This window comes from Mobula hypostoma, chromosome 8 (assembly GCF_963921235.1).
Source record: "Mobula hypostoma chromosome 8, sMobHyp1.1, whole genome shotgun sequence".
NCBI lineage: Eukaryota > Metazoa > Chordata > Chondrichthyes > Myliobatiformes > Myliobatidae > Mobula > Mobula hypostoma.
In genome coordinates, this window is record NC_086104.1 from 156,839,344 (window position 1) to 156,863,952 (window position 24,609).

The 24,609-nt window shown below is 41.5% G+C and overlaps 1 protein-coding gene across 3 annotated transcripts in view; it reads left to right on the forward strand.

The window, feature by feature from the left end:
* LOC134351110 (metal transporter CNNM3) overlaps positions 1-21,645 on the forward strand; it is a 49,759-nt gene extending 28,114 nt beyond the window's left edge. Inside the window, exons 6-9 of one of the 3 annotated variants that reach the window (XR_010019072.1) lie at positions 1,523-1,668; positions 8,151-8,286; positions 11,449-11,569; positions 21,260-21,645. Coding sequence is in view for 1 of the 3 variants with exons in the window: in XM_063057199.1 (XP_062913269.1) it covers positions 1,523-1,668; positions 8,151-8,286; positions 11,449-11,513 (347 nt within the window). In the remaining 2 variants the exon portion in view is untranslated. Of the gene's footprint in view, positions 1-1,522; positions 1,669-8,150; positions 8,287-11,448; positions 14,494-21,259 lie in introns of those variants that run through there. The other 2 variants (XM_063057199.1, XR_010019073.1) reach the window with 2 other exon arrangements.
* Positions 21,646-24,609: the final 2,964 nt, after the last annotated feature.

Here is a 24,609-nt window from a genome sequence, read left to right on the forward strand (position 1 = left end):
TGCTGAATTGGCCTACTTTATCACGTGCCTCCAAGTATCCCAAAACCACATCCTTAATAATGGAATCCAACATGTTCCTAACCACTAAAGTCAGGCAAACTGACCTTCAATTTCCTTTCTTCTTAAAGAGTGGAGTGACATTTGCAGTTTTCCAGTCCTCCGGAACCATTCCAGAATCTAGTGATTGTTGAAAGATCATTTCTAATGCCTCCACAATCTCTTCAGCCACCTCTTTCAGAAGCTTGGGGTGTATTCCACCTAGTCCAGGTCATTTATCTACCTTCAGACCTTTCAGCTTCCTGAGCACCTTCTCTTTAGTAACAACAGCAACACTCACCAAACCCCCTTACACTCTTGAATTTCTGTCCTACTGCTTGTGGCTTCCAGAGTGAAGGCTGACACAAAACACTTATTCAGTTCCTCCATCATTTCTTTATCCCCCATTACTACCTCTCCAGCATCATTTTCCAACAGTCTCTTAAAAAATTGATAAAAATGAAAGATTTATTTAATATTAATAAATAAAAGACTTACATGTAACCCTGCAAATATTTGATAGGACTGTAGGGGGAGCTTGACTCTGCACCCAACCCATGTTGTAGCTGCCCCTGTGAGTATTTGATTACACTGTATAGGGGATTAGAATGTGAAACCTGCTTAGTGATCTGATTCATCATCTTCTGTTCCTGTGTGTGTAGAGTACATTCTTCTCACAAAATTTCATTGCATTTACTTTGCACATTATGTGGCATCTTAGCAATCATCTGCAGAAAGGAGAATGCCATCACTAGACAATTGCATTGTCCATTTAATTTAAAGCTGCAAGATATCACCAAGTGTGGTTCTAAATTGTCCTTGGACTAAGCAAGTCAAAGCCCTTCAACCTGACTGATGTTAACATGAAGTACCAAGAGGCAGGACTATCATTAGTTGTAAAAGTGATATAAATAAGGGGTTTAATTAAGGGCATGTGAGAAAATAGTAAGAATGGTTAATTGATGCTGTATTTATAACAGTCTGATTTCTATGGGTTGTACATATAGTGGCACTATAGGAAAGCAGCATCCATCATCAGAGATCCCCACCACCCAAGTCATGCTCTTTTCTTGCTGCTGCCATCAGGCAGAAGGTACAGGAGCCTCAGGACTTGCACTGCCAGGTTGAAGAACAGTTATTACCACTCAACCATCAGGGCCTTGAATAAAAGGGGATAACAATGCACACTTGCCCATCATTGAAATGTTCCCACAACCAAAGATCTCACCTTAAGGACTCTTCATCTCATTATCTCGTGTTCTTTATTTATGTTATTTATTGTTCATTATTTATATTTGCATTTACACAGTTTGTTGTCTTATGCACTCTGGTTGATCTTTCGTTGATCCTGTTATAGTTACTATTGTAAAGATTTGCTGAGTATGCCCACAGGAAAATGAATCTCAGGGTTGTATATGGTGACATGTATATACTCTGATAATAAAATTGACTTTAAACTATAGTCATTTAGCTCTGGTTTCCATAGTTCACCAATCACCAGCTACTAGTGTCAAGTGGAGTCAACGAGACCCGTTCTCCAGGGACCTGTTGGAAGCTGGGGAGAATGCGAACGTATCCATGTACTGCCCCGACTACACCGTACGAGCACTTAATGACCTGCAGGTTCTAAAGGTAAGATCAGTGAAGAGATAATGAAGTAATAAGATAATGAAGAGATAAAATGAGGCAGAAAGTATTAGAATTACATAATGGTGGCAGTCATCACCTGGAAGGTAAATGCAGAGTTAGATTTTCGATTTTTTCTTTCTACAGTACTGTGTGAAAGTCTTAGGCACATATCTATAGCTAGAGTGTCTCAGACTTCTGTACAGTACTGTAGTACTTTTATGTATTGCTCTGTAGCGCTGTCGCAAAAAAAAACAAATTTCATGAGATATGTGAGTAATGATAAACCTGATTCTGATATGGGTCTCTATTGTGGACTGAGGGTGGGAAGGGGGCAAGGAGAGGGGAATATACATTGCAATACATAATTATAAAATCTGTAAGTTACAATAAGTATACAGTACTGTGCAGAAGTCTCTGTGTGTGTGTGTGTATACATACATATACACATGTCCAGTAACGGGTAACAAGCATGAAGAACTGGACATCACCAGGACCTACCTAACAGGATCCATGCCTGTTGGCTGAAGGAATTAACACGGCTGGCATCTCAAATGACTCAGCTGCTTGAAGCAGGCACCCACTCTGACTGGCTAACTCAAGGAAGGGCAGTACAGTCGGCCCTCCTTATCCGCGAGTTCCGCATGCGCGAATTCAACCAACTGCGAATCGAGAAAACCCGGAAATGCTCTTCCAGCACTTGTTCGAGCATTATTTGCCTTGCGTCTTGTTTGTTCGCTACTTTGTTCCTGTGAAAAAATGGCTCCTAAAAAGCAATTAGGTGGTCAAAGCAATTCCTCAAAGGCTAAGAGGGAGTGTAAAGTGCTATCTCTTGCCGAGAAAGTAGGAATATCAGATCTTTGAAAAGTGGGCCATAAGGTCGGTAAGAATGAATCGAGCATTCACACAATAAAGCAGAAAGAAACTGAAATTTGTGGAAGTGTTAGTGCTGCCCCTACAACGGCAAAGATGGTCTCTCTGGTTCGTGATAAAGTGCTTGCGAAGACTGAGAAAGCATTAAGTGTGTGGCTGGAGGACATGTCACAGAAGCATATCCCTGTCGATGGCCAAATTATACGTGAAAAAGCTCTTAGTCTCTATGAGCACTACTGTGACGGGGTTGATGAGAGCGAGAAAAAAGAGTTGAAGGCTAGTAAGGGATGGCTGGCTGGCTATCTAAAGCGCTACAGCCTCGAGAACATAAACATCACGGGAGAATTGGCATCAACTAATGCCGAGGCCGCAGCAGCATTCCCAGAGGAGCTGAAGAAACTCATAGAAGAGAAAGGCTACCTTCCAGAGCAAGTCTTCAATTGTGATGAAACGGACTTATTCTGGAAGAAGATGCTCAATCGTACCTACATCCATAAGAGTGCTCAGCAGGCCCCAGGGTTCAAGGAAAGATTGCCTTACTCTGGTGCTGTGTGGCAACACAGCTGGTCACATGATCAAGCCAGGACTTGTCTACCGAGCAAACAATCCCCAGGCCCTTAAGAACAAAAACAAAAATCGCTTACCCGTGTTCTGGCAACACAACAAGAAGGCTCAGGTGTTGGCAATCTTGCTCTTGGAATGGTTCCACCAGTGCTTCATTCCTGAAGTCAAGAAATACCTCGAAGGCAAGGGGCTGCCATTCAAGGCCCTCCTCATAATTGACAATGCTCCCGGCCATCCCCAAGCTCTCTGCTTCACCAACCATAATGTGGAGGTGATGTTCCTGCCTCCTAACACTACGTCACTGCTGCAGCCACTTGATCAAGGCATCACTAAGTGCATTAAGGCGACTTGCACCCGCCTCACCTGCGGAAGGATTTGTGCTACCCTTGATGCTAACCCTGACTGCATCAGTGAGACAGTCAGTGATTTCAGGGGCTTCCCCACTATTGATGCAGAAGTCAGGGATATCTTGAATGTTGGAAGGGAAGTTGGCAGGGAAGGCTTCTCTGACATGATCGAGGACGACGTCAAGGAACTCATAGAAGAGCATTGTGAAACCCTTACCAAAGAGGAACTCAAAGATCTGCTGAAATCCTCTACAGAAGATGATGAAGATTTAGAGGAGGCAGAGCCATCAATTTGGACACTTGAAAAATTTTTTAGCAGTTTTTCAACAGGCGCAAGTGTTAAAGGATATGATCCTCTAGTATGATCCTTCGATGGAACGAAGCCTCCATGTCACCAGAGGGATAACAACATGCCGACAACTACTGCAAAATTTGTTTGATGATGCAAAGAAAAAGAAGAGACAGCTTCCTATAACAATGTTTCTAAAGCATCTGCAATTTTGAAGTCTAGACGTTCAATGTTTGAAGATCCTCAGCCCTCAATCTCCATAGTTCCTGACTTTAGTATTATTGAGCCTCCTCCAAAGCGTTCTTATCAAGACAGTGTAACAACTACTGTACAGGTAGTACAAGTTTTACTCATTGTTTGATCATTCCTGGAAGTAATATGAAACATCCACGAGTTTGTCAGAGAGACGGCCCCTAAGAATGCCCTGCTAGGAGAATACCTCAGACAGTAGGCAGGGGAAATGGAAGTGGGTGAAGCAGGACCAGAGGCCATGGCAGGACAGGCCACTGCCAGATATCTGAGGTGGCTGACATAAAGTATTACCAATGGCTGGAAATGGCAGGGCTGAGGGACAGCACAGAGCCGCTGTTCACAGCTGCACAAGAACAGCCGCTGAGCACAAGAGCGATAGAGGCAGGAGTGTGTCAGGTAGACAAGACCCAAGATGCAGACTGTGCAAGGAATCTGCTTAAACCATCCAGCAGGGTGCAAGATGCAGGCAGGGACAGCACACACTGAACAGCACAACCAAGTTGCAGGAACTGTGTACAGGAACACCTGTGTTGAGTGTGGATTGGGCACTCCCAAGTCCTAATGGAAAACACCCGAGAAGGTAGTGGGGAATGACAGGGCCAAGATCCTGTGATAAACAGGTACTGGCCAACCAACCAGACATAGTGAGAAAGAATATGAGGCACTGGAGAAATACGTGGGCTTGAAAGAGCAGATAGAAAGTATATCCTGTTTCCTGTTCCCCCTCCCCTCTCCCTACTCCTTTTCCCAACTATGATTCCCCTCTCCTTGTCCCTTCCCACTTTCAGTCCACAATAGAGACCCATATCAGAATCAGGTTCATTGTCACTCATATGTCATGATTTTTTTTGTGGCAGCAGCACAGGGCAAAACATAAAATTACCCTAGCTATAGAGGTGTACCTCAGACTTTTGTACAGTTCTGTATACTATTCAATCTATTCAATTCCAGCGTTGTTGTCCTTGCATTTCGGGAAGGCTCTGAGGGATAAAATAGTGGAGTCAGGTCTACTACACCACTTGTGTAAATAGGTGTAAGACCTGTGAATAGCAGTGACGATTCCCCATCATATCTCAGTTGTGATGCTCACTTCCTGAACTGATGTGGGTTTTAAAGTCCTTTTCTAGAGATTAGAGCACCTAATCTCAGTCGGCACATCAGGCTTCTGCTTAAATAATTTTTGCACTGTAAGATGGTGGAATTTTGATGTTAAACTAAGGATTCTAGGGAAACACTATTGAAGAGTTATTTTATTAATTGTCAAGTATTATTGACCTTCAAGACGTAGATTTAACTGTTTATTAGCACCTGAAAATGTATTACGACTTATATTTGCAAGTGAAGGAATTGAGAAGTGCACAGATTGGATTAATACCTGCAACCAACTAGTTAATTTTTGTATAAAAATGGCATTTCTCTGTTCAAACTTCAGAACAGTGTAATGACAGGGGCCGGGCTGTTCTACTTGTGCATAAATACATAGGTATGATTGAGGAATGAGTGTGAGTTTGAATCCCACAATAGCCCATTACCTTTCATTTGGAACATCCTCCTTCTGTATTGGTGCGGGTTCAAGCCCTGGAGATTTGAGCTCCGTCTTGGCTGCCACGTTGGGGTACAGCTGAAGTAATTTTCCACATTGTGAGATGCTATTATTTTGATAAACCAAGTTTTCGTCTCACTTTGACATGGATGTAAAAATTCCCACTGTACTATGGAGAACAGGGGAGTTAAGATTCGTGATAGTTCATTGTCGTTCTTCTGTACATGAGTGTACAGGAGAACAAAATGATTGTTACTCTGGATACAATGCAGCATTTAAAAAATACAAACAAATAATGCAGAAAAACCCCACAGGAAATAGAAAGGCATTCCTATACAACACAGTGTACAAGTCACTGTTTTGTACAGTACATAGACTGATAGTTTGTGTTGGAGTGTGCTAGGTGATGTGTATGTTGTGGTGAAGGTGTCTGCTCATGGGTGGAAGTGTTGTTGATCAGCCTGATAGCTTGGGGGAACTAACTGTTTTTGAGTCTAGTGATGCTGGTCGTAGCCTTTTCCCTGATGGGAGTGGGACAGACATCTGGTGCTAATCTTAAAATTAAAAACAGTATTAGATCATCTGGTAACTTATCTCAGTTCTATTTTATAGCGTCTTGTGGCATGTGAGTTATCTGCCTAATTTTTCCACATCAGTGGTAACATTACACAATAAACCTTAACTATCTGTAAAGCACATTGATTCTGAAAATAAAAATCTAGTGAAATGAGTCCAAGCCCTTTTCAATCTTTGTAACACTAGGGAATGCCTCACTCAGTGTGGTCCATTACAAGGAAATGTACAGAGAAGTCTGCTAATAGAGCAGGAAGGTCTGCGTGCCACCTCTGGAGTTTGTAGAGTGGCCTCATTGATGATAGTAAAGAGGTTTGAGCACTAGATTGAGAATAACAAATTAGGCTGATGTGTTCGTGACAACTGTTATTGTTAAGTACCATCAGAATCGGTTTTATCATCGCTGACATATATTGTGAAATCTGTTGCTTTGTGGCAACAGTACAGTACAATGCATGTAAAATATTACTACGTTGCAGTAAGAAATATAAAAATACATAGTGCAGAAAGAGCAAGATAGTAAGGTAGTGTTCATGAGTTAACAGACTATTCAGAAATCTGATGACGGAGCTGTTCCTGAAACGTTGGTAGTGAGAAGAGGGTGTGTCCTATATGGTGAGGGTCCTTACTGATGGGTGCTGCCTTCTTGAGGCATCGCAGTTGGTTGTGGGGAGGCTGGTGCCCATGATGCAGCTGGCTGAGTTTACAACCTTTTGCAACTTTTTCTGATTCTGTGCAGTGACCCCTCAATACCAGATGGATGATACAACCGGTCAGAATGTTCTCCAGGTACATCTGTAGAAATTTATTAGGGTTGTAGACATACCAAATCTCCTTAAGCTCCAAATAAAATATAACCACTGGTGCGCCTTTGTTGTATGTTGGGCCCATGGTATATCCTTAGTGATACTGACACCCAGGAACTTGAAGCTACTCACCCTTTCCACTGCTGATCCCTCAATGAGGACTGGTGTGCATTCTCCCAAATTCCTTTCTGAAGTCTTATATTTAAATTCCTTGGTCTTGCTGTCGTTGAGTTCAAGGTTGCTGTTATGACACCACTCAGCCGACCTATCTATCTCACTCCTGTATGCTTCCTCGTGACCATCTGAGATTCTGCTGACAACAGTTGTGTCGTCGGCAAATCTATGGATGATGTTTGCCCTGTGCCCAGTGATGCAGTCAAGCGTATCTGGGATTGGATAGGATGAGAAGTTCAGCTCTCCAACCCTTGAATGTCCATCTGAAAAAAGACCATTTGGGCTGTATTCAAAGTTCAAAATAAATTTTATTATCAAAGTACGTGGGTTACCACGTTCAACCCTGAGATTCATTTTCCTGCAGGCATACTCGGCAAATCTATAGAGTAGTAAGTATAACAGGATCAATGAAAGATCAACCAGAGCGCAGAAGACGACAAACTCTGCAAATGCAAATATAAATAAATAGCAGTAAATAACGAGAACATGAGATAACAAGATCCTTAAAGTGAGATCATCGGTTGTGCAAACATCTCAATGGATGGGCAAGTGAGTAGTTATCCTCTTTTGTTTAAGAGGATGTTTGTTGGGTAATAATTGTTGCTGAACCTGGTGGTGTGTGTCCTGAGGCTCTTGCACCTTCTATCTGCAAGTAGCAACAAGAAAAGAGCATGGTCTGGGTGGTGAGGAAGGTGGCAGGTTTTTTTTTAACAGCAGCATGCCAAAAGGAATTTTGTATTTTTGGGTGATGTATGTGTCATTAAGTCATGGGTAGGTAATGGCTCTGCTGCTGATCTGTTGTAATGATCTGTAATAAACATTAATACTTTGCTAATATTCCAGTTTGTGTCACTTTCTTCTTTAGCCTATGATCCCTACAGCGGCTCCCTGGAGTGCGTTGTCCTGGTGCTTCTGTTGGTGTTTCTGTAGCTTTGAGTGAGGTTACTAGCCCCATGCTAGCAACATGCTGGGCTTGGAGACCATCCAAGGCGGAGTTTTGTGCCACAGTAAATGGGAATTTCAGATATTGCTGCTTCAAGCTGTATATGTATGTGCTTTTTCCATAGGTTACCCGAATGCAGTATTTAAATGCACTTATGGCCTCAAAATTGCAGAGCTCTTCGCCATCACCAGACACCTTTGAACGGAAGGTGATGCCTACCAGCCAGGCGAAGTTACTCAATAAGCAGAATTTTTCCACAAGTGAGTTTTGTTTTGTTAATGCATGGGTTTTATGAATGAATTAGCTGCATTAATGGGGATATTTTAATAATTGTATTCTGATAGTTCTGGATTAAAGTGAAACAAAGTAAGGATGCCTAATCAGGATTGAAACCAAAGATAGCCATAAAGGTGTTTCAGCAGGAAACATTCTTCTACATTGTCCCAAAGGAGGGTAGAATTAGAAATCTTCTCCTAAAAATACACTCAATGGCCTCTTCATCAGGTACAAGGGTGGATCCGAGTATGGTCTGTTGCTGCTGTAGCCCAACCACTTCAAGGTTCGACATGATGTGCATTCAGAGATGCTCCTCTGCATTCCACTGTTGTAACACATGGTTATTTGAGCTGTTGTCAGCTTGAACCTGTCTTGCCATTCTCCTCTGACCTCTCTCATTAACAAGGAGATTTTGACCACAGAACTGCCGCTCACTGGATGTGTTTTTTGTTTTTCGCACCATTCTCTGAAGCCTACACTGTTGTGCATGAAAATCCCAGGAGATCAGCACTTTAAGAGATACTCAAGCTACTCTGTGTGGTGCCAACAAACATTCCATCATCAAAATCACTGATCACATTTCTTCCCCATCCTGATGTTTGATCTAAACAATAACTGAATCTCTTGGCCATGTCTGCGTGCTTTTATGCATTGAGTTTTTGCCACATAATTGGCCGATCAGGTATTTGCATTAACGAGCTAGTGTAGCTAATGAAGTGGTTACTGAGTGTAGATACCCAATTTAAAATGCATTGTTGTGATCACAGCTGTAAATCATGTACCGGCTAAAGATAACTTCAGTATACAGAATGCTGAAACGAAATGTGTTAGACTTCTACAATCAAGTTGGAGTCCTTGTAAAAGGTGACACGAGACAAATAATCTAATGTGCTCATATTCAATATAGTCACCACCACATAGATATTTGTCTTCCATCCCTTAAGTTAAAATAATGGGATTAATTATGAAGTTTATACGTGAACTAGCTTGGGGTAACAGATGTTGACTTGGATTCAGTAGAAGAAGTGTACTGCATCACCATTTTCCATGACAACTGAAGAAATAATAATCCAAGTGGATTGTGAGTCAATGGTATGAATCCATTTTTCCTAGAATCATCTTGATAAAGTTCCACTGAACCCAACTGCTTCGACTCGAGTTATAGGAATTCATGGTTAAACCTGGATGACTGGAAGGGAGTGGACAATAGTGTGGCTGTAAGGGGAAACAATGGAACGAGTAGACTGCCCAGGCATGGTATTAGGGGTGCAGGTGCTTTTGGTTAGAAACTGTAACTTGGATTTAAACCGAGTGCAGACTGATCAAGATGCAAATAATGGCAAATGATCAGCGGTGGAATCTGAGGAGGCCTCTTTGTGAAATAAATGTGCAGTAATTTGAGCAAAATCGACGAGTGGTAGAACAAAGACTGACATTTAATACAGCCAAGTATAAAGAGGCAAACAAAACACAGTGACCAACATAATCCATAAGCCGCTGAAATGACGTAGGAACGTGAGCAAACTAACTTTTACAACTCCAAATAGAAATCAGTAAAGTTTTAAAGATGATGGGTGGGAGTTGAACTAAAGTAGAATACAAGTTATTTCTTAGTTATTGAAAACTCCAGAAACAGACCCTTCAGCCATCCAGTCCTGCTGAACTGTTATTCTGCCATCATCCCACGCCTGGACCATAGTCCTCCCTATCCTTCCCACCTATGTACAGTACAGACCCAAACCTTTCTTAAATGTTGCACTAAAACCCACATCCATCACTTCTGCTAGCAGCTCGTTCCGCAATCTCACCAGCCTCTGAGTGAAGAAGTTTTCCCTTATGTCTCCTTTAAATATTTCACCTTTCACCCTTAACCCTTGACCTCTAGTTTTAGTTTCATACTACTTCAGTGGAAAAAACCCTGCTTGTATTCATCCTATCCACACCTCTCATAATTTTGTAAACTTCTATCATGTCTCTTCATTCCCCTCTGCTCCAGGGAATAAAATCCTACTCTATTCAATCTTTCCCTTTTACTCAGTTCCTCAAGTTCCAGCAACATCTTTGTAAGTTTTCTCTGTACTCAATCTTACTGATATCTTTCTTATAGGTAGGTGACCAGAACTGCACTCAATACTCCAAATTAGCCCACACCAATGTCTTACACAACTTCAACAGAACATCCCAACTTCTATACTCAATACTTTAATTTATGAAGGCATCTTGCAGAGGCTTAAAGGCATTCAGGAGCTGAAGGTGCAGTAGAGACGAGATGTATTGGTTGAATATGCTCTTTAGAATTTGAGTTAGAGGAAAGATTGGAGTTGTTTTTTAGATAGGAGCTGTAGTGTTTAAGTGGCGATTCTATAGTGATGTACAGATTTTGACAGGAATGGAAATGCCAAGTTTAAAAACTAGATCTCGATTTATGTAGGTCCTTCCATGTTCTTTTAGGATGGCACAAACTTGCCGCTAGTGAAGTCATTTTGTAGTATAGTCACTGTTGTAATGTGGAAATTTTATATTGAATTACTGCAAGAGCAAGACAAAGAAGTGTAAGGTAGGTGGTGACAGATTTTGGACTGATACCAGAAAACTTTTCAGAGTGAGAAGTGATGTGTGGGATATACTTCCAGATGGAGTAGTGGACATGTGAGATACAGTCAAGAAACAATTGTTCCTTTCATCGTTGAATGAATTACTATAGTCTGTGTGGCCATTTTATTTAATTTGTGTGACTCTTCTGGTCTCCTGTTGATTCTGCTTTTGAGCAGTCACTACAAACTTGAATGATAGGCTATACAACCACCTTAAAGGCTCACATTCCTGATAAGACTATTCCCATTGTCTATTAGGAGACCAAAAAAAATAGTTGGCTTCTAAATTTTCTTCACAAAAATCTTGTAAATTTCATTTGCTTGATTGATTTTGAAAATAAGGTAATGAAAACTAAGCAAGAGAAGAGAGAGACGGAATATTGTTCAACTTTTCCCTTGTACAGTCCTCCTGATAGAGGCTGCTGATCGCACCTCACATATTTACACTTTTTGGGACCGAATGGATGTCACAGATACTGGTATTGAACTCAGATGATTAAAAAGTTAACTTTAATGTGCTTTTTCCACCCCCCCCCCCCATGTCATCATCAGGCACTAGCAGAAGTAAGTCGCAGACTAGCGAGGAAGACAGCCCTGAGAGGAACGCTGGTGTCTAGTGAAGGAAGCCACAGAGGGTGTTTGTGTCTTCTGTGCCCAGAGCCACACCACTTCAGTAAGCTGCGAGCGTACCGTGTAGTGCCGGCTGGAGCAAGTGCCACCCAGTTTGTTGGAAGGACTGTGTGCATTTGCTGTTACAATGCAGAGTTGGGGAAAGAAGAGGTCTTATTTTTGTAGATATTGTGCACAGTGAAAAGACAGTGGAGTGTGTTATACTTTATAAAAAAAACAAACTAACGTGACTGATTCCTCAGATAGAACTGGTATCTGTGATTTTTAGACTTCAAGGTTATAATTGTTATTAATCTATTGCATATAATAGATAAAACTTTCATCTTGACTTTTGTACCCATGGTCTACGGGTTCTTGTGCTGTTACTTGAAGACTACAGAATGAGGATCTTTTCCAGCAATAACAAAATTAAATACATCACTTTTTAAAAATGTTACAATTGTTATATCATGGTGAAATCTAGATTTCAAAATGCCTCCCACAGTGGCTGTGCTTAAGAAGAAAGAAGCAGCCTTGGGTTGTAAAGTGCTTCGTAGTTAGCTCTTTTTGAAATCAAATCACTACTGTAGAGTGGGGAAGAAACAGCGGCATTGTGACATTGCTTACGAAACTTGTGAATTGAGAGATAAATAATAGTGTGGATGCTAGGAAGGAGTAAGTGATCTTATTCTGGCCCCATAGAATATTTTTTATAAGCTTTAAGTTTAAAACAATTTCCCCACCCCCAACAAGTGACTGGCTGGATTGAAGGAGGTTGTTTCACTGATTGGATGAAAGAAAGAGGAAACTGAGGAATTTAGTGAGAATAGGGCCTTTTTGCCACTTCTACTATATTTATATTGACTTCTATTGATAGTCAGAGCCTCAGGTTACCTTCCCATCAGAAAGGGGATCTGCATGTTCTACAACACTTTTCTGGGAGTGCCAGCCTTGAATTTCTGCAGACTTCTATGTGGTAGCTGATGTGACTGGTGTGAAGCCAAACGGTTCAGAAGATTAGAAGGGTCAGCTTGCAATTTCCTGCATTACACTGGACAACAGATTTTTTCAAAAGTGTTGCTTGCACAATTTTTTTTTTGTTTATGATAGACCGCTTGAAGCTGACTACAACTATACTTTCAGACCAATTGTATCGCGTAGGAATTTGGAAAAACAAGAAATTAACTTCTATTGAATATAATGCATTTATTGGTGCTGACACTTTGCAATAGTTCAACTAAGCTAAAAATGTTTTGTTGATGGTTTTCATTTGTATTGTCTGAGGCTTCTCGTTTAATGTCCAGCAATAATCAGCCAGAATTGAACAATTCCTGTTACCCTGTTACTGTTTCTCCATGACTGTGATGTCCTGGTGAAACCTTTCACCATGCTCATCACTGACAGTGCCAAGATTTGCTGGGAAGCAATCTAAATGGGAATGCAGAAAATGAATCTTTACTGACATGTTGCACTTCATAGTTTTGTATGCTTGAAGCATGTTGTCAACCAACTGCATGTGGTTTAGTGCTCTGTAGTTGCCAACGAATTTTTCAGCAACGTCATTGAACGTCTTCCATGCCATTTTCTCCAGTCCTCCTAAAAGTTCTTTGAATTGCCTGTCATTGATGACCTGTTTGATCTGTGGACCCCCCCAAAAATGTCTGCCTTAATCTTGGCATCTGTTAATCTGACTTGAATTATGAATTGAAATAACAAATATAGGCGACTTCAAAAAATGGTGTGTGCTGGGGAAATTCCATGGTGATTTTGATGATCAGCAGCCCAAGACCTATGATATAGCCAAAAGTATTCAGAAAGCAAAATCGTTGTTGTCCAGTGTAATTAATCTTAGGTTTAAGAACACATTAATTAAAAGGTGAAGTGAGCTATGTCAGCTTTCCCCACCATGCAATAAGATGATCTGTCTTGCAAACTTACTTTGCTTCCTCATCCACTCTGATCTTGGAGGGGAGAGTAAATTGGTAAGAGTTCCCAGTTTCCTGATGCTGTTTGAAATGAGAACAGGAGAGTGTTTGTTGTGATACTTTGTGTATTAAGATACATGTGATGAAGGCTTCTCTGAGAATACTCTGAGATAAGGCATGACTGCCTCTAGAACAAGGGTTCCCAACCTGGGGTCCACAGACCCCTTGCCTAATGCTATTGGTCCATAGCATAAAAAAAAGTTTGGGAGACCCTGCTCTAGAAATACCCCGTGGAGCACAAAATCAGAGGAATTTGTGAATGACTTTCACCCTCTGAGATGCTGTGTTTGTAATGACACCCATGAATGTAAATATACAGTCAACTAGACATGCACACATTCTAGTATTTTTTGTTTGGTAATTTTAACTGTCTTTGGCTCATCTAATTTTTATGAAATTTGATTTGAAGTTATAAACGGTAACTGTTGAGTACTTTAAGTTTTAAAAACATTTACCATATCCTTCATTTCTAGACTATTAATGCATCATTCTTACCTTCTGTGCAATCTAGTATCCTGGGCCATCTTGTGCAGTTAACCTTAACAAAACGGCACTGATCTAACAGCTTATCCGAAAGACTATCTGTGACCTTGCAGTTAAGCCCATCACCCCTACTGGGGCATAGGCCATCAAAGCAACTAGCCAGAGTCCTCTGTCCTGGGCCAGTCTTTCAAATTGTCCCCAGGTGTAGCCCATCTTCAAAGGCCTTCTCTTTTATATGAAAGACTAGTGACTGGAGAGGTTTGAAAGAATGGCACTATTTTGGTATTTCTGTAGTGGCAGGAGGGATTCTGCAGTAATCCTTTGAGATTCAGGAATGAAGTTCAGTGAGGCTGCACTGAGTGTGAGTGAGTGTGTGTCTGTGTGAGTGTGCGTGTGAGTGTGTGTCTGTGTGAGTGTGTGTGTGTGTGTTGGTGTGTGAGTGTGTGCGTGTGTGTTTGTTTGTGTAGGTCTATAGAATTCACCATTTCCCCTTGTGTAGATTTATCCTGACTCTGTCTCTCACACACTCAATGCAGGAGGAATTCAGCATTACAGGTTCAAGTTTATCATCATCTGTCTGTACATAGATACATCCAAACGAAGCAATGATATGATGCACCTACAAAGCTTCTATGAAGGGAAATGAACGAGATTCAAATTTATTTATCAAGTGTACATTGAAGCATATAGTAAAATGCATAATTTATATTAACAACTAAGGCACCCACTCATGTACTGTTGACAGCCCGCAAGTGTCGCCACACATTCTGGCGTATGCCCGCAATGCTCAGCAGAACAACACAAAATGCAACAAACCTTGATAAAGGGTCTCAGCCAAAACTGACTGTTTATTCCAGTCCATAGATGTTGCCTGACTTGCTGAGTTCCTCCAGATTTTTTGTGTTATTTAAGATTTCTAGAATCTGCAGAATCTCTTGTGTTTATCCAGATTCAGATATTCATGCAGGAAGAGTGAATGAAAGTATTACTTGTAATTGCCAAATTAAATAAAAGCTTAAAGCGTAGCAGTTAGTGTCCACTATTACAGTTTGGGCCATTCTGGAGTAAGGGTCTCAATTCCGGTGCTGTTTGTATGTACTCCAGTTTCCTCCCACAGTGCACAGACATACCGGGTGGGTTAATTGGTCAGTGTAAATTGTCCTGTGATTACGCTAGGGTTAAATAGGTGGGTTGCTGGGCTTGTATGGCTTGATGGGCTGGCAGGGCCTGTTCCAGACTTAATCCCTAAATAAAAAAATAAACTCCAGTTTGACTGGAAAGGCAGCACTTTAGGAATTATTGGACAGCCTGTCCACTTACCTTGTTTTTGTAGAAAGGTTTATGAGACCTTATTGTTAACTTTTTGCACAATTATGTTCCTTCCCTTTTGAGAATGCTGGTAAGACCACTATATCTTCAGGGAAAGTTGAGCATGGATGCTGGAATGAGGGCTACCTCTTAACTGAGCATGGGTTACTGCTTGTGATCATTTCTTCATCCCATGTACTACATTCCATATTCCTTCAGCATGTCTCCTGTAAATTTTCTGCAAAGTAGCTGCAGGTTATCATGAAAATCTACATGACTATGCCAGTTTTGTAAATACTTAGTGTGTGGTGGTCTCTAATCTCTGTAGCCATTTCCTGAGACTCCTGCAGGCTTTGAACGCATACACAAAATGGTTGAAATTTTGGCTAAATCGTGCTTTCAGTGGTGTTCATAACTCCTTGTGGTTAATTGACCCATACAGCAAAAAAGTCAGTTTTATTCTTCTTTTAACCAGGGCTTTGCAACCTTTTTTTTGTGCCATGGACCAATTAAGCAAGGGGTCTGTAAACCCCAGGCTGGGAACCCCTGCTTTATATGAAGCACAGCAATCTTGGGTGGAAAGTGCTTGATAAAATTACCTTGGTTCTCTGTTCTATGGAGATTTTTAAGAGACATTTAGGTAGGTACATGAATGTAAGGAAAATGGAAGGATACAGGCAGAAGGGATTAGTCGGCCATTTGATTACCAGTTGAATTGGTTCAGCACAACATTGTAGGCCAAAGAGCCTGTTCCTGTGCTAAGTTCTGAGACAGAGTGGAATTCACCCAGAGTTTGTTTCTCTTGGCTGCTTGTAGAAGGACCTATTAGAAAGCATCAGAGCTTTGAAGTGAGCTGAGGATAGGATCTGACTGATAATCTTGCCAAAGGTGAAGAGCCTGAACCAGTGTCAAGGAGCTTCCGGTAAGGATCAGTTTAATTGGTATTGAGAGCAGCACACTCAAAATGTTGGAGGAACTCAGCAGGTCTAAGCAGCATCTATGGCGAGGAATAAATAGTCGACATTTCTGACAGAGAGCTTTCATCGGGACTGGTGAAAGGTCTCGGCCTAAAACGTCGACTCTTTATTCCATTCCATAGACGCTGCCTGACCTGCTTAGTTCCTCCAGCATTTTGTGTGTGTTGCTTTGGATTCCCAGCATCTGCAGAATCTCTTGACTTTAGTTCATGTAATCAAGTTGTGCAAATGGACACAGTGAGGTTAATCAAATTGCAGCATGAAGGACAGGATCATGACTGTCAAATTCTAAATACTAGAAGGCACTTCCACTCAGTTTTGCCTGCTTGCATTGACAAGCACACTATTCAAGATGAATAATTTTGTTTTTAACATAATTGAAATAATTTTTTAAGTAACCGTAGTTTTACCAAAGAGTTTAGAACATAATGTAAGTGCCACTAATTCAGCCAAAGTCAAATTTTATTTTAAACTTTGTATTATCCCAGTATTTCTAGAAACTTCTAAATTGAGACATAATCATCAGGTTTCATTTATTGACTGGATTACTTTGCCCTTTTACGTTTTATATGCAAACAAAATGTATTAAAATCATGTAATTTCTGGTACATTTTAAATCACATTCCAGGTAAATAATTTTAATCATTGCAATTAAAATGTTATTTGTATGTACATTTTTTATTGTGACATTGGAGATATATATTTAAAGAGAAATGGGACTGTATTATGTTATATTGTATGGATGAGTTGAAGTCTGTTGCATTAGATTGCAGGTCAGTTTAATAAATTGGAACAAAATGCTCCTTTAAGTACTTTTTAGTGACAATTGCGATATATTCTCTGAAGTGACCAGCTTGGTTTGAACTTGTCCCTGAAAAGATTCCAATCCTTGAGTTCAGCATTACTTGGAACAAGACACTTAAAAAACCTTTCCTGTCACATTCTCTTTCCTTCCTCCCCTGCCCCCGGTTCTCTTCGGACAGCTACACACAGGAATGTGATGTACATAAATATTATTAGTTACTGCCTGTTATGTCGCTGGCATTTAGGGCAACAGTGAAGGTTCTCCATCACTGGTGGCGTTTAGGGCGTCTTGGTTTCCACTACTGTCAGTCAGGCAAGGACCTGGGGACTCTGCAATACCATCGTACTCAGATGTGCAAAGATTCTTCATTGCTGTTTCCTTAACAACTTTGTTTTTACCAGCCAGAGTTATTAGCCCTGAGCTGAACCCCCGAACCTGGAGGATTGGTGGACCACTCTTAGTCTGGCCTCTACCCTTTGACCTGTTTGGTATGGGTGACCCTACCAAGAGCCAAAGCATAAAGCCCTGACCCAGCCAGCATCGCTCTCTGGGTCATTGAGGCACACAAGCCTCCAAAGCACGGCAAGGTCATGGTCCTCTTGGAGGGATGTACATAAATGCATATACATAATTTTGTTTTACCCAATTATTTTCCATTTCAGTTCTGGTCACCCTCATTATAGGATAGGTGTAGAAGCTTTAGTGAGGGTGCAGAGGATATTTACCAGGATTGGAGAGCATGTTTTATGAGGGTGGCTTGAATGAGGTGGGGCTTTTCTTGTTAAGAAGGTGTATCATGTGTTGGCCTATTTTACCAGGATAGGGGAGTATGTCTTATGAGGAGAGACTGACTGAGCGAAGTAGGATGAGAGGTGACTGGATAGAGTTGTACAAGATGATAAGAGGCATTCATAGAGTGGACAGCCAGAGACGACTTCTCAGGGTGAAAATGGCTTATACCAGGGGGCATAATTTTAAGGTGATTGGAGAAAAGTATAAGAGGTATGTCAGAGATAATTTTTTTTTAAGAGTGGTGATTGTGTTGATTGTGCTGTCCAGGGTGATGGTAGAGGCAGAAATATTAGGGCATTTAGGGAACTCCTGATATACACATGGTTGATAGAAAAATGGTGAGCTATCTGGGAGGGAAATGTTATATTGATGTCAGAGCAGGTTAGAAGTTGGCATAACATTGTGAGCTGAAAGACCCGTACTGTGCTGTTATGTTCTATAATGTCGTTGAGTACTCGCCGGAGATTGGAATAGTGCTTATTATGAAAGTAATTTGCCTCAATAGATATATATTTCTATTACCATCAAGTTTAATTTATACTTTTTGTTTTCCAGTAGCTCCGAGAGGAAGCTACTGAGACGATGAAGGAGGCTGCGAACACCACCAGAGATGAACGACCTTCATTGCTGTCCTAAATGCCAATGGCATAATGGACAATAATTTTTTTAAAAATCCAGTAGCAGGAGAGGGAAGAGTGTTAAATCCTGGCAACCTGGAATGATTACTTTGGCTAAAGTGATGGGAGACAGTACCCCTCTTTGCATTGGGACAGAACAAGCAGTGGATTCTGTAGAGACAGCTCAGATAGTAACTCTACAAACAGTGGGCTCTCTTCCCTTGTTAGGTCTCTGAATTATTGTTGTAGGCGTGTGGAACTTGTCCCACCTTTCCCACAGAGTAGGATTTTAGTTTATTTGATATATGGAGACCTTCAGAAGCCGCTGTTACAGGTTTCACATGACCCAAGCCTGATTTAACTAACAGCCTCTTTTTTTTGTATTTTTACAGCTTTCTCTGCTCCCTATACACAATACAAAAGCAAGACTGTTTATTCCTCTCCATAGATGCTATCTGATCTGCAGAATTCCTCTAGCATTTTGTGTGTCATACAAGACCAAGTTTGTGTTCCCTTAACCCTCTTGAGGCTGATACCTTAGGGACATTGAAAAAACTCTTATGCACATGGATGATAGAAGCATGAAGGGCAATATGGAAGGGAAGGGTTAGACTGATCATGGAGTATTAAAGGCACCACAACATTATGGGCTGAAGGATCTGGTCAGGGCGTTAAAGGGATATGGGAGAAGGCAGGAGATTGGGGCCGAGAGGAAAATTGGATCAGCCGTGATGAAATGGTGGAGCAGAATTGTTGAGAAAAATGGCCTAATTCTGCTCCTATGTCTTTTGGTCTTAATGGTTTTTATTCAGGAGCCTGGTGGTTGTGGGGTAGTAACTGTTCATGAACCTGGTGGTGTGAGTCCAGAGGCTCTTGTTCTTTCTAACTGATGGCAGCAGTAAGTAGACAGCATGACCTGGGTGACTGGGATCTCTTTTTCTGTGACAGTGCTTCATGTAGATGTGCTCAGTGGTTGAGAGACCTTTACCTGTGATGTACTGGGCTGAATCCACTTCCTTTTGTAGGATTTTCTGTTCAAAGACATTGGTGTTTCCATACCAGGCTGTGATGCAGCCAGTCAATACACTCTCCACCTCTACTGAAGTTTGTCAACAAAGTTTTAGATGCCATGTGAATCTCTGCAGACTCCTAAGGAAGTAGAGGTGCTGCTGTGCTTTCTTCACAATTATACTTGCATGCTGGGTCTTGGACGGGTCTGAAATAGTAACACCCAGGAATTTAAAATTGCTACCCCTTGCCACCTCTGATGCTCTCAGGACTGGCTCACAGACCATTGATTTCGCTCTCCTGAAGTCTATAATCAGTCCCTTGGTGTTGCCGACACAGTGAAAAGTTGTTGTGGCACCACTCAGCCAGATTTTCTGTTTCCCTCCTATATGCTGATTCATCACCACCTTTGATTCGGCTCACAGCAGTGGTGTAATCGGCAAACTTGAATATGGCATTGAAGCTGTGCTTAGCCACACTGTCATAGGGGTAAAGCGAGTAGAGCTGGGGACTAAGAACACAGCTTGTCCATGAATTGATCACCTGCAAAGGTATTTCTTTACCTGATGAAGGGTCTCTGCTTGAAACATCAGCTGTTTATTCCCCTCCAAAGATGTTACCTGACTTGCTGATTTCGTTCAGTGTTTTGTGTGTTGCTGAAGATTTCCAGCAACTGCAGGATCTTTTCTACAGGTTTTATGTCTGAAGAAAAAAAAACTGCTGGTTGAGTTCAGTGGATTGATCAGCATTTGGTGTGGGGGAGGAATTGTCGATATTATGGATTGCAACTCTTATTTTATTTAGAGATACAGCATGCTAACAGGCCCTTCTCCCCCAATTAGCACCGAATTATATCCATGTGACCAATTAGCCTATGTCTTGTTAAAGGGTATTGGCCCTAAAGGTCGATTGTACTTTTTTCCCCCATAGAAGCTGCCTGGCCTGCTGAGTTCCTCCAGCATTTTGCATGTGTTGTTCAGATTCAGATTCATTTGCTTACCACATGCACATCAAAGCATAAAACAACCAACACAACCTAACGATGTTCTGGGGTCAGCCCCCAAATGCTGTCGCACATTTCAGCACCAACCCAGCATACCCACGCTGCCTAGTAGCAGAACAACAGTACAGGCCATCTCGGGGCCTCCAAATTCTACTGGACTCACAAACATTGGGCCTTCAATGTAGAATATTCCAGTGTAGGCCCTCTGGCCTGAGGTGTACTGCTGACCTTTTAACCTACTTCAAGATCGATCTAACCCTTCCCTCTTACATACTGTAGCTCTCCATTTTACTATCATCCATGTGCCTGTCTAAGAGTTTCTTAAATGTCCCTCATGTGTCTATTTCTACCACCACACCAGACAGCGTGCTCCACACACCCACCACTCTCTGCTCCAACATCCTCACCATACTTTCCTCCAATCACCTTAAAGTTATGCCTCCTCATATTACCCATTTCTGCCCTGGGGAGAAATCTCTGGTTGTCCACTCTACACCTCTTATCATCTTGTACATCTCTATTGAGCCACTTCTCGTCCTCCTCCACTCCAAAAGGGAAAACACTTCCCCAGTGAACTTGCAGACACAGGCTTTCATGTTGGAGAGATCAGTGCAGAGCAAGCTTGTACAAATAAATAGTATCCGTGATGACATGTTACTGTTATGAAATTGGGTGACTAACTTGCCCTGGAGCCGGTGATGTTAATTAAGTGACTTGGCAGTAGTTCTCAGCTTGATGTGATCTCTGCATTGTTACAAAACAAACTTCTTTTCCAGCAGACGGCACGTGGAGTAGTCATACTTCTGCTGTTACTAAACCAGCTTGTGTTGCAAAACTTTGTTACATCATTTCCCAGGAAAGAAATAAGGAACATCAGGACTTTTGGGAATCATCGCATTAAGGCGTATAAAGCACGTACTGATGAAGCCATTCCTCAATGCGTATTTAGCTGATTTGAATCAGCGATGTGAGATTTTGTAAGAATAATGAGGCATTCTGTAAACAAGAAACTTCTGTTTAATGCCATGATGTCAACATCCTTGAACAAAAATAGTTGCAAAAGCCAGTATTGTAAATAAATCTCATTGCCTTCTTAATTGTCATGTGGGAAATTCAAAGTTCCAAATAAATTTATTATCAAACTATGTGTACAGCACCACCCTGAGATTCATTTTCTTGAGGGCATTCACAATAGAAGCCAGCTGGTGGTGTAGTGGCATCCACACCTGACCTCTAGGCAAATGGTCCTGGGTTTGAACCTGCTTTCCATCTGTGCTGGGTTGAACATCAAACGAGCAACTGGGCCTCAAAACAACAGACAGATGCTAAAGAAATGGCAGAGTTGCTGCCCGATGCACCTCAAGGTGTGGAGAGGAACAACAATTCCCATACAAAAGAATTAATGAAAAACTACACACAAAGACTGACAAACAATGTGCAAAGGAAGAAAGGAAGGCATGTGTAAAGGCAAACAACAACACATAATAATGATAAATTATGGATTTAAATGTTTTATTTATTGAGATAGAGCAGAGTTGGCCCTTTGAACTACACCACCGAGCAATCCCCTGATTTAACCCTAGACTAATCACAGGACAATTTACAATGATCAGTGAACCTACCAAATGGCATGCCTTTGGACTGTGGAAGGAAACTCATGGAGTTACGGGAACAACATACAAACTCCTTACAGGCAGCGGTGGGAATTGAACCCTGGCTGCTGGTACTGTAGAGCAGTGGGCTAACCACCACACTACCGTGCCTCCCAACATGAGTTGCAGGGTCCTTGAAAGTGAATCCATTGGTAGTGAAATCAGTTCAGTGTTGAGGTGAGTGAAGATGTTCAGCTGATTTGAGTCATTGATGTGAGATTTGGTAGGAATAATAAAGCACACTATTACCGAGAAACTTCTGTTTAATGCTAGTGATATCAACATCCTTGGACAAAAATAATAGCAAAAGGCAGTGCTGTAAATAAACCCATTGCATTCTTAATCGTCATGTAAGAAAACATTCAGGAACCTTGATTATAAACTTTTACTGTGTTTATAAGCATCTTTTTTTCTTTCTGTTTATGACTTGTCTGAAACTGATGAACGGAATCTTGGTCTTGCATTTAGATTGCTGTTTTTGCATTTCCCTCTGGGGTTTAATGGGCGAGGAAGAGATTCTGGAAAGCAAAAAGTCAAAAGCTGGAATAGCGCCAATAACAAAGTAAAGAAAGATGAAGATTTCTCCATCCAACAGTTGAGTTCTGACCAAAAATGTAAAGACTTGCATGCATTAGCTACAAATAGATTTCCACATCTTATCCAAGGATAATTCAAAGTTCAAGTTTAAAGTAAATTTATTATGAAAGTTCCTACAGTATCTCCCCGTGACTGTATGGGTTTCTTCAGGGTGCTCTGATTTCCTCCCACAGTCCAAAGATGTAGCAGTTGATTGATAGGTTAGTTTGTCATTGTGTATTGTCCTGTGATTAGGCCAGAATTAAATTGTGGGATTGCTGGACAGTGTGGCTCGAAGAGCTGGAAGGGCCTGTTCTGCACCGTATCGCAATCAGTAAATAAATAAAGACTGACAAGCAAAAGAAAAACTAGGAAAATATAATAAGTAAAGGAATAACAACGAGTAACACACACACACAGAGAATGCTGGAGGAACTGGGCATGTCAGGCAGCATCTATTGAAAGGAGTAAACAGTTGACTTTTTATTCCAAAACCCTGTATCAGGACAAAAACAGGTCCTGATGAAGAGCCTCGGCCCAAAACATTAAGTGATTATTCATTTCCATGGATGCTGCGTGAGTTGTGGAGTCCTTGAAAGTGAGTCCGCAGGTGGTGTTAAGCGGCCTGGCCTGCTGAGCTCCTCCAGCATTTTGTGTGTGTTGCTTGGATTTCCAGCTTTTGCAGATGTTCTCTTGTTTGTGTTAAGTGATCAGTTCAGTAGTGCGCGAAGATATCCATCACCGATTGGAGTTCGATTCTGCCACTGTCTGTAAGGAGTTTGCATGCCCTACCCGTGACCACATACGTATCCTCTGGTTTCCCTCCACAGTCCAAAGATGTACAGGTTAGGCTTGGTGAGTTGTGGCCATGCTGTGTTGGCATCAAAGGGTGGTGTGCTGTCCCTGTCACAGTTCAAAGTCGAAGTACAAACAAGAGAAAATCTGCAGATGCTGGAAATCCATCCTGCCAAAGGGTTTTGTCCTGCACTTTTGCCATAGATGCTGCCTGGCCTGCTGGTCTTTCTGGTATTTTGTGTCAAAGTCAAAATAAGTATTATCAAAGTACATCAGTATATGTTACTCTTTACTACCTTGAGATTAATTTTCTTACAGGTATTTACAAGAAAATAAATATAATGTAATTTATATTTTTAAAAACTGTAGTAAACAAAGACTGAGAATGGACCAATGTGCAAAAGAAGACAAATTGTGCAAATTAAAACAAAATAATACTGAGAATACAAGTCCTTGAAAATTAGTCCATAGGATGTGGAAGCATTTCAGAGCTGAGGTGAGTGAAGTTGGTTCAGCACTGGTTCAGGAGCTTTACTGCTGAGTGGTAATAAGTGTTCCTGAACATGGTGATGTGGGACTTGAGGCTCCTGTTCTTCCTTCCCAGTGGCAGCAGCGAGAAGAGTGGGTGGTGGGTGTCCCTCATGATGGATGCAGATTTCTTGTGGTAACTGCTCAATGGCTTTGCCTGTGATGGACTGGGCTGTATTCTGCCACTTTCTGTAGGGTTCTCCATTCTTGGGCATTTTTCATCGAATGAGTGTTTTGTTCCGGAATGACTCAGACATGGTGCCAGAAGTGGCTTCTCTGAGCCAGCTTCACCACTGACTGTCTCCCAGAGCACTGCTTCACTGCATTGGACAGCTCTGTAGCATCCAGTGTAACACTTTACAATACCAGCGGTCCAGGTTCAATTCCCACCACTGCTTGTAAGTCTTTGTACGTTCTGACTGTGACCGTGTGGGTTTCCTACCACAGTCCAAAGTGATTGAATCGAGGACATGCTATGGTGGCAACAATTTCAGGCTGCCCCATTACCATCCTCGGGCACCGTTGGCCATTGATCCAAATCGACACATTTCACAGTGTGGTTCAATGTACATGTG